The 10,023-nt window shown below is 45.4% G+C and overlaps 1 protein-coding gene across 7 annotated transcripts in view; it reads left to right on the forward strand.

Annotated features, from left to right (window-relative positions):
- LOC122782766 (protein unc-79 homolog) overlaps window positions 1–3,229 on the forward strand; it is a 32,230-nt gene extending 29,001 nt beyond the window's left edge. For all 7 annotated transcript variants that reach the window (XM_044047273.1, XM_044047277.1, XM_044047275.1 and 4 more), the window contains 9 exons: window positions 839–943; window positions 1,040–1,117; window positions 1,243–1,332; window positions 1,412–1,587; window positions 1,773–1,956; window positions 2,041–2,244; window positions 2,321–2,398; window positions 2,490–2,531; window positions 2,635–3,229. In XM_044047273.1, coding sequence (XP_043903208.1) covers window positions 839–943; window positions 1,040–1,117; window positions 1,243–1,332; window positions 1,412–1,587; window positions 1,773–1,956; window positions 2,041–2,244; window positions 2,321–2,398; window positions 2,490–2,531; window positions 2,635–2,823 — 1,146 coding nt within the window. In that variant the 3' untranslated portion in view covers window positions 2,824–3,229. The remainder of the gene's footprint in view (window positions 1–838; window positions 944–1,039; window positions 1,118–1,242; window positions 1,333–1,411; window positions 1,588–1,772; window positions 1,957–2,040; window positions 2,245–2,320; window positions 2,399–2,489; window positions 2,532–2,634) is intronic.
- Window positions 3,230–10,023: the final 6,794 nt, after the last annotated feature.

A 10,023-nucleotide genomic window follows, 5' to 3' on the forward strand; every position in this document is an offset into this window, starting at 1 on the left:
TTTCTACACCCTCTTTAATTTCTTGCCGTATAATATCTGCTTTTCTAAACCCAGAGTCACGAAGAGCAATTGCTTTTGGAGCCCGTCATGTGCACTGGTTCTATGGCGAGGTGAGGTTTCTGTGACGCACAGGGAGGATTCTTTTGCAGCCACTTCAGTTAATTCTCCGTTTCTTTTAAGGACACAGAGTCGGGCTTTTCGACACAGAAGTTTGCCACACACCATACACCATTTGTCACAGCAGCACTGCACAAATGAGACTTAAGAGCGGCCTATGATTTGCTCTTTACCAAACGGACACGCTCCATTAACTTTTAATTATGAGAGTGCCGCGTTACAGGTAGGCACAATAACAAGCCACACTGTGCCAAATGTCAGGAGCGGCTCTGCAGAGGAGCATGTGCCTCTGCATAACATAAGAAAACATGACTGCATAGAGAAAGAGACGGGCAAAGTGGAAGCCAGAAGATGACAGTGTGGTTTGTAAACAGGCAGCTGGGCTTTGTGTGGAAGGGATGAACAAAGAGAGCAGCCTGTCCTCAGGGAGGGAGAAGGCAGCCTGACAGCCTCATCTGAGCTGCCTGGGACTCTGGGAGAAGAGATCTGGACTGGCCTAAATCTACTCCTCAGCTTCACTATTCTCTGTCTATTCTCTGTCTCCATGCTTCCCCTCCCTCCCTCCCTCGCTCCCTCCCTCCTGGCTGCCTGTCCTTCCCCCTCTATTCAGGCTACTGAGTTTGTGCTCTCCTCGCAGCATGAGTAAGGGAGAGTGATAATAGAAAAAGGCAGTCTTGCTGCATCAGTACATTTACACCACTCTCTATCTCCTCGCATCCAGGAGAGAGATAAGTTCTACATGTCCCGCATTGTGGTGTTAGAGCTTCTGCAAGCTCTCAAGTTCAAGTCTCCTCTGCCTGACACAAACTTGCTACTGCTGGTCCAGGTAAAAACACTTTTATATGTCACAGTGTAGTACAAATAAAACCCCTCTCTCTCTCTCTCTGCATTAAACCTAAACCTGTGTTGTGGGCCGTGTCAGTTTGTTTGTGCAGATATTGGTACACGGCTCGCGGAATCAACCATCATCCAAAAGCACATGATCTCGACGCTGCAGGGGGTGAGACTTTAGTCGCTCTGTGCACGGATTATATTATCAAAATCAGCCTTATAAAACAGCAGGGAAATAAAGACGGAACCCAGTGTGATTCCTCCTAAAGCATAAACTGCCTTTGTTCTCCATAGTGCACAACTGCAGCAATGGAATGCATGAGGCAATACATAAGCGAGCTCCTGGACTTCATTGCAGACATGCACACGCTAACCAAACTTAAAGTAAGTCTTCATGCGGATGCGACAACATGCACTACATCTGTTTTTGTCTCACTACTTTTCAACGTTATCTTTTATCCAGAGCCATATGAAGGCTTGCTGTCAGCCGCTGCATGAAGACACTTTTGGGGGGAACCTGAAAGTGGGTTTGGCACAAGTCGCCGCCATGGAGATCAGTAAAGGGAACCACCGCGATAACAAAGCTGTGGTGCGTTATCTTCCCTGGCTTTATCACCCACCGTCCACCATGCAACAAGGGTGAGAACGAGCGCACAGATGTGTGCAGTCACGCACTTGATATACTGTCCGTTGATAGAAGTGACACGCCCTGTTTCTTAACTCTCTTAAATTGTGATTTCTTATTGGATTCCCAAATAGTGCTATTTATAAGTAAGATAAGTAAGAGAGCTGAGAAATTAAAGTGTGAATTTTTCTTTCCGCAGGCCAAAAGAATTCATCGAGTGCGTGTCCCACATCCGTCAGCTTTCCTGGCTACTGCTGGGCTCCCTGACACACTGTGCCCTGCACCAGGGCTCCACCTCCTGCATGCCCATCCCTCTCGATGCTGGCTCCCACATTGCAGATCATCTCATTGTTATACTCATTGGTTTTCCAGAACAGTCAAAGGTGCTGCAATTTAAACACTCTCGTCTAATAATGCATGAGCGTGATCCACTGACCTCTCTGGTTTTGGTCTTGGTCTCCCTGCAGACGTCCGTGTTGCACATGTGCTCTTTGTTCCACGCCTTCATGTTCGCCCAGCTGTGGACCATTTACTGCGAGCAGGCAGCTGCTGCGCCGTCACTGCAGAACCAGAACCAGACAGAGTTTTCCTCCAGCGCCATCCTCACCGGTCTAGAGTTCTGGAGTCGGGTTACACCGAGCATCCTGCAGCTCATGGCGCACAATAAAGTGGTGAGTGCTCCGTCTTAGTTCTAAAATGCTCAATTTCAGCAAATAAATGTCTATAATTTTGATCGTCTTGTGTCAGATGGTGGAGATGGTGTGTCTTCACGTCATCAGTCTGATGGAAGCCCTGCAGGAGTGCAACTCAACCATATTTGTCAAGGTCTGCTATAGACGGAGCATTTGTTTTGGATCCTACTTGCATTTGATCAACGTGACAATTAATCTAACACAACTTCTCTGTGTGTTTTTAGTTAATTCCTATGTGGCTGCCCATGATTCAGTCAAACCTTAAGGTAAGACCCATGTGTTTTCTGCCCTTTTTTTGTTTGCCAACTATTTGACCTTTGCTCTCCAACTAAGACGTTGTCAACCATTGTTCCCTCCGTCCTTCATTAGCATTTGTCAGCGGGGCTGCAGTTGCGTCTCCAGGCCATCCAGAACAGGGTAAACCACCAGTGTCTCCAGGGTCAAGCATCCGGAGCTCCTCCGTTCGCTCTCCGCAAATGGCTGCAGTGCACCCAGTTCAAGATGGCTCAGGTGGAGATCCAGTCGTCGGAGGCCGCCTCGCAGTTCTACCCCATGTGATCGTGCGGCTCTCTCAACCGCGTATCTGCTCTGGCTGAAAGTTCCGCCCCAGAAGGAGAAGAAGGGAAGAAAAAAAAAGGACTCTTACATAAACTGATGCTGTGTGGGATTCAAATGGACTGAATCATTCTGCACCTTTTTAGTATAATATCTCTATATGTACAGCAAATCTATGCTATTGTAAAGAACTAGCGCTGGAGCTGATGATGAAAGGTGTGGTAGGCTTGTGTTTGATAAATGTATCAGGTGCCTATAACCGAGTCCGTCAATGACCACGAGAATTTCTATAGACCCACGTCCGTAATAGTGAGAGCGTGAAAGCAAATGACTGTGTTTGAGCGCTGTAACTTTTTAAACGACTCGGCTGCAAACAGGATAATAAAAGTATGAGTTTTCTTTTTCTAAATGTTGAGTCATTTCATGTGAATTGTCGACGCCTTTCAAAAAAAATATTCAAATGTGACATTTACTGCCCTTTAATGTCCTCACCACCAGGTGTGGGAAAATGTCTAGTTTACTCCACTGCAGATGGCAGAGTGATAAAATCTTTTTTCTTTTCTTTTCTTTTTTTTTTTGAAACTCTTCCGGACGAGAAACTGAACCGGGAAAATAACTCGACATGCATTTATCCAGCTCTGGCCTGAGATCCTTGTCAGGCTGTCAGTCATGCTGCCTCTCGCCATCAGAGCTCAAATCGATCAGAGACCAGTCTGAGTTGCAGCAGCAGCTTTTTAACTCGATAAGGTGGAGCCAGACACTGGAGGTAAACAAGACTATTTTGGTTGTGGGCCCCCCTCCCTGCCCCCAAAGTGGAAAGCCCCACCACCTCCACCCTCTTCTCCAGCCCACTTCATTGGCAGCAGCGAAACAGATTGGCCCACGCATATACCGAGCAAACACGATTACCTTTGACCTAATGTGGTTTGTTGTGATTAAGTATTGTTGTGAGGTCTAACCACATTACCGCGATGCTCTCGTCTGAGAATAACAGATGACATGACAGCAGGGCCCGAGAGCCGAACAGCACATTAATCTCTGTTTTGATCCTCACTTCTGCGAGGGTTTCATTATCAAGCTCTAACATGAATTAAATCTGATGAAATAAATGTGTTCTGCAGGACGAAAATTGGCTTATTAGACAGAAATAAGCACAAATTGCATGTATTTCTTTCTCCCCTCCAAAATTGCCTTTCAGTCCGTGTGTGCGTGCGTGTGTGTGAGAGGTTGTTGAGAGGTGTGCGCCAAATGACTCACTATTATAATATCACACAATGTGGCTAATGAACACACTCTCCGATGACCCAGAGCCAGCTGAATCAGGCTGCAGTGCCTCCTCTCATCAACCTCTCGTCTTGGCTCATCAAGGAACTCCTCTCCCGCTGTGTGTGTGCCTCTAAAGGGTTCGCTAAAGTGATGCTGTATTGCAGGTGTGCACGCGCATGTGACCCCCGCACGTGTGCAAGTCACCGCCAGCCGCTGTTGTGATCGTTTGAACTCGCAGCCCTCTTTTTTGAAACGACTCCTCTTTCCTCTCCCTCTCCCTCATTAGCAGCAGCTTATGTAATCAGCGTCCCACAGGTATCCAGCACTGTTCCCGCCCCCTGCCTACTGCCTCCTGGAGGACCATATGGAAGAGCTGGCCTGATGAGTAGGCAGCTGGAGGTACTGGGGGGGGTAATTAACACTGACCAAAGGCCTCTCAGGCAGAGAGGGTGTGAGTGGGTCCTTAAGAATTGTGAAGGTCAGCTTTCAAAGGACTGTGACTGTGCAAGCTCTCACACACACACACACACACACACACACACGTATTATCACCAGGTGTGTGTATTGGTGACAGTTGTCGGTTACAGAGCAAACTGAGAGAGTCACACAGGCTGCAGAATCTTTGAAGAATCTGTGCATCAGTGTCCATTTGGCTGCGTGGCGATACCATCAGACAGACCCCCCACCCCCTCCCCTCCACCCTCACTCCCACCCCGCCGAAGCATTGCTGTCACATCGCTTTTATTACAGCGAAATCCTCTGCACCCTGGCTGGAAAATGCATGAATGTTTAAATTGCTCCGAGTGTCCATCGGCATCAACATCAAGTGCATGGTATCTGAACCAGGGGGAGGGAAAAGTGGACAATTGTCCCTCACTCACATTATAATTCACTGACATTCCTCTTCACTGCTCCTCTGCTTCAGCTCGTCAAAGTACAGGTTTGTCCCCCCCCTTGTTTGTTTCACGTCATTAACCACAGTTAATGTGTAATGTGCAAAATAATATAGAAATGAAGACGAATTTCTTTTGGATTGCCAAATACATTAGCTGACACTTTTTTAGACATGCAACGAGAGGTTAGAACGGGTACGACAATCCAAATTTAAAAGGTTGGAGAGCATCATTTCCCTTTCCTCCACAGAGACAACCCACACAACACACTTCTATGAGGAGCTACACTCTTTTCCACAACGTAAACATAGAGAGAATTAAAAAAAATTGGAAAACATAAGAGAAATATATTAAATTTCTAACATTTACGTGAAGGAATAATCAATAACTTTAACTGAACTGGAAGTGGAATCTAAAGAATCAAACCAGGTGCAATATTTACCTGTGAGAGATCCCTGTCACCTGCAACTGGTTTGCAACCTGCATAAACCTTCTAGGGACCTTCGCATCTTCTTCTATGTAATCAAACACATCCCTTGAAAATCGTTACCTGACCTATTCAAAACAACGAAACTGGTGGTTAAAAATGGTCAGAAAGGTTACAGTATGCACACATTTGTCATCTTGAACTGGGTCACATCTAACAGTACAACCTCTTTACCACAAGCTTTTTTTTCATAATTATTGATTGGGCCCCACTGTGGCACAATATGTTGACGTGGTGAAGTGGTCTTGTTTGCACCATTACGTCACGTGAAGTACAATTAGCTTGGTAATCATAGTTCATTAAAGATGCAGTGCGTGAGACAAATGTCCTCCCCCTCCATAGCGGGAGGCCTGGGAGACACGTCCAGTTCAGCTCTGCCCAAGACAACAAGACAACACAACACAGCACAGAGCGGACACGGTGGACACAATAAATATAAGTCATGGCGCTTTTCCGTTACGCAGTTCAAGCACTACTTGGCTCGATTCTACTCGGTTTGGGGTCGCAATAGCACGGCTGCACAAAACTGCCGTGACGTCGTTTTATACGCGACGCAAACGCGCAAACGAGTGACGAGCAAAGCAGTTGTGTTCAATGTACTGAATCAAAAAGGTGCGGCGCAGGGTCCTGTAGTATCTGACTTCACCATCGGGTGGCGGTACCAGTCTGGGCGCAGGGAACAGGACGCATTTCTACCAAAGAAGAAGAGAACGATGCCGCAGCTCCCTCGGACGCGCCTGGTTTGAGCGGCTCATCAGCTGAAAGGTCCGTCGGGCAGGGGAGTGTGGGTGTCAGTCGGTTCAAGGGTTGCCAGGTTGAGGCTTGGATGATTACTGTATATCCTTGGATGACTACTTCCTCTGGGGTTGAAATGGTTTTTCTGCTTGGTGAGTGGGACTGATGCTCCACCTACTGGTGGGGCGGAAGTTCAGTTCACCCAGTGCGCTCTTTGCACGCGTCTTGCAAATTGTGCCATGCGCATGGTGCACGTCGGGTCCGCTTTCAGCACGGCTTTTAGCGGTGCTGTCGCTAAACCAGAGAGACATTTCCTTACTAAGGAAGATTAACGCACATGTTCAGGATTTTTAAGCCTCTTTAACTGATCTACAATTGGTCAGTGACGACACTCTCTGACCAATCAGTGGCCGGCAATCTGATGATGTCACAAATATAGATATAACAACATCCATTAGCAGCACCTCCTTAGACACAACAGACTGTAAGTCAGTTATTATGTACAGTTTTATTTACAACTGAAAAACTCCAGCAATGAAAACAACGTATACACATCTCTCTATCTGTTTGGTATAATGCATAAATTGTGTGTGTACTATTGATTGCCATATATACATGAATGGCTTCCTCCATCAACATGACAACATTGACATTGACTCTAAATGGTAGCACATTTTTGTTTAAGTGTCGCTATGTATAAACATTATGTTCCGTTACACTGTACATGAATTAACAGTCAGAAGGCAGATATTTAAATATCAATATTTACATTCATGCATCCTTCATTTCTCTCAGATAGGTACATGGCGGGGCGGGGGTATGGGTGTATACTGTTAATAGCTAATACTTGTGCATGTTCAGATGCAAGCGTGTGGTTGTTGTTGTTGTTGTTGTTTTTTCCTCCAAATTTCTTATACCTAACTGACAGCCACAGAGTGCAGCCCACTCTCACTGAGTACACTCATCTGCATGCACACTCACAGACAGACAGACAGACACACAGACAGTCAGAGACACACATAACCGAATGCACACGCAAATATGCACGCACGCACGCACGCGCAAGCTTAGAGACACACAGATTTTATGTAAAAAAAGCACAGCAGCATTGAGTGATGCTCCATTTCAGCTCAGTTGTGTTTTTCCAGCAGGGATGTGGAGGATACCAGTGACAGCGCTGAGTCTCACACACACAAGACACAGCTCGTCTTCTGAGGACACTGCAGTGTATTCCATTCCATTTGGACAGCCTAAACAAAGCGACGTCCCAGAAATGAACTACAATGCAGCTAATGCCAAATGCTAACCTTAAAGGTGGGGTGAGAGATTATGTTTTGGAGCATTTCATTTTTTTTTAACAGTAAAATTCTCTTCACACCCGGTTGTAACAAATGAATTAATGCATTGTCACAGAAATAAAAAAAAATGAAATCACCTGTGGAGCAGACAGGCCAGTGAAAACACCATCCAAATCATAATGAACAACTCGAATTAATGAATTGGATCGTGACGCATCAATCAAACTGCCATCTGCCATCTGCCACTTCTACCCCTCCGCTAATCCTGCTCAGAATACAACGCCTGAGCTTATGCTAGCTTGCTAAATCCAATGAGACAGTTGCAGCAACGGTACGGCAGAAAAGGTGCCAACAACACGTGTTGGATTAGCATTTAGCTTTGTATTACTAGAACAGGGGTTGTATTTTTGAAAAAATTGTGCTTCCCAACCTCAGTTTCCCCTGAGTTGAAAAATATCTTCATTCTTTTCTTTGTTACGTGGCCACCAGTGACACTTGGTCCTGTTAGCGTAACTGTTAGCAGTTAGCAAAGATGGCGGACGCTGTTTACATTAGAAATATCTTCATTCTTTTCTTTGTTATGTGCCCACCAGTGACACTTGATCCTGTTAGTGTAACTGTTAGCAGTTAGCAAAGGTGGTGGACGCTGTTTACATTCTGGGAATGAGGTCCCGTCCCCCTACGAGTGGGTCTAAAAAGTACGGAATTAGCGCAGCAGTTTCAAGACCAAGTGTCACTGGTGGGCACGTAACAAAAAAAAGAATGAAGATATTTCTCGACTCAGGGGAAACTGAGTTTGGGAAGCACAATTTTACAAAAATACTAGCCCTATTCTCGTAAATACAAAGCTAAATGCTAATCGGTGAAGTATTCCTTAACTGTTTTTCCAGGATCTCCAACCCTACATTTAACCTAAACTTAATCATTTCTTCAGAAATTAGTGTTCAAACCAGGTTTTGGTCTCAATGAGGACTACTGGTCCTGACAAGGTCAGTGTTTATGCCAGAAAAAGTGCTAAAGAACTAAGAAAATGTATACCGACACATACACACACACACACACACACACACACATCTCTACTGAGGCCATCCTCTGTGCAACCTGATCTCTGGCAATTGGCTAAGTCTCCTGTCTCTCACCCGTCACACAAGGTCAACACTGGGCTCATGTCCCCTGGGCTAAGTCCTTCTTGACAGACAGAAGAGGAAAAAGAAAAAAGAAAAGAGAAGATTGTAAAAATCCAATCCACAAAACACAGCTGAAGGCGTCTAACTCACCCCCAAAGACTCAGAAACGACAAAAAAATGAACCAGGTGACGTGTGAAAGCAGGTTTAACATGTTTTTTAGGGGGCTCGCTTTGACATAACTAACCAAAGACGGGGGGGGGACGAGCATATGATGCAGCACAGAAACAAAGTTTTTTTTTTTTAAACATAGTACATCATTAAAACCCCGTTTTTACGTTTTAGCTGAAGTCTCGGGGAAACAGAGAAGAGCATATTAAACACCCCAGAGACACAACAACTGATGACAAAACGTGTTTTCTGCATCAGCGTCTCGACAAACCGACAGCAGGCTTAAAGCAGCGGAGCACCACAAATGATTCACATGGTTTATAAATTATTCACTTAAAAGAAAAAAGAAGAAGAAGAAAGAAAGAAAGAAACACACAGTGGATTCATCAAGATGTTCAAGATTCTTCAAGATGCGAGTAACTTACGAGACAGTTTTATTCCGTTTTAAGTAGAAAAATAAAATTCAAATGTAGAAGATTAGGAAATAAAGTAGAGCAGAAATAAATAGACGGACGACTGACGTGTATTACAATGAGTCTTGAGTGGATATTTTTGGCATGGTAAAAAATAACCAGAATGTCCCATTAGAAGTTGTTGCTCCTTTTGATCCCTTTTTCTTTTTTTTTCCTTTTTCTAAATATGGATTTCATTAAATTGCATAGTCAGATGAATCCACATCTCGGATCAGGGAGCGACAGTAACGTCATGCCTCTCGCACGACATCGGCGTCAGAGATGGAGAACAAAAAGATGGAACAGTGCGAGGATTGGAATATAAAAAAATGTTGCATTCTCTGTTTAAAAACTGCATGCACATTATTTAGTGTATGTGTTTCTGTGTGTGTGTGTGTGTGTGTGTGTGAGGTGCTGTCCTGTCGGGCCCCCCATGTGACAGCAGAGCTGCAGTATTGTCTGTTGCTCCATTGCAGATGTCAACAGTGTGCGAGGTCTGGATCTGCGGCAGACTGGCAGACAGTCCCTCTCCAGCCAGCAGCCAACCAGCCTGTTAGCAACACTTGCTGTTACTCAGAGCATAATGTTCAGCCCGCTGTGCCACTCTGGACACCGCGAGGGTGCGTAGCTCTTTCTCTCCGTCCTTTCAGCCTCCCCTCCCTCCCCCCTTCCGTCTTTTACAGCTCCTCTTGAGCTGATAGGTGTCTTTAGTCCCCGGCCACATGCCAAACAAAGAAGGAAGGTACCTGAATACCTTGGGTTGAAAAGAAACAAAC

Source organism: Solea senegalensis, linkage group LG16, assembly GCF_019176455.1.
Source record: "Solea senegalensis isolate Sse05_10M linkage group LG16, IFAPA_SoseM_1, whole genome shotgun sequence".
In the NCBI taxonomy this organism is placed as follows: Eukaryota; Metazoa; Chordata; class Actinopteri; order Pleuronectiformes; family Soleidae; genus Solea; species Solea senegalensis.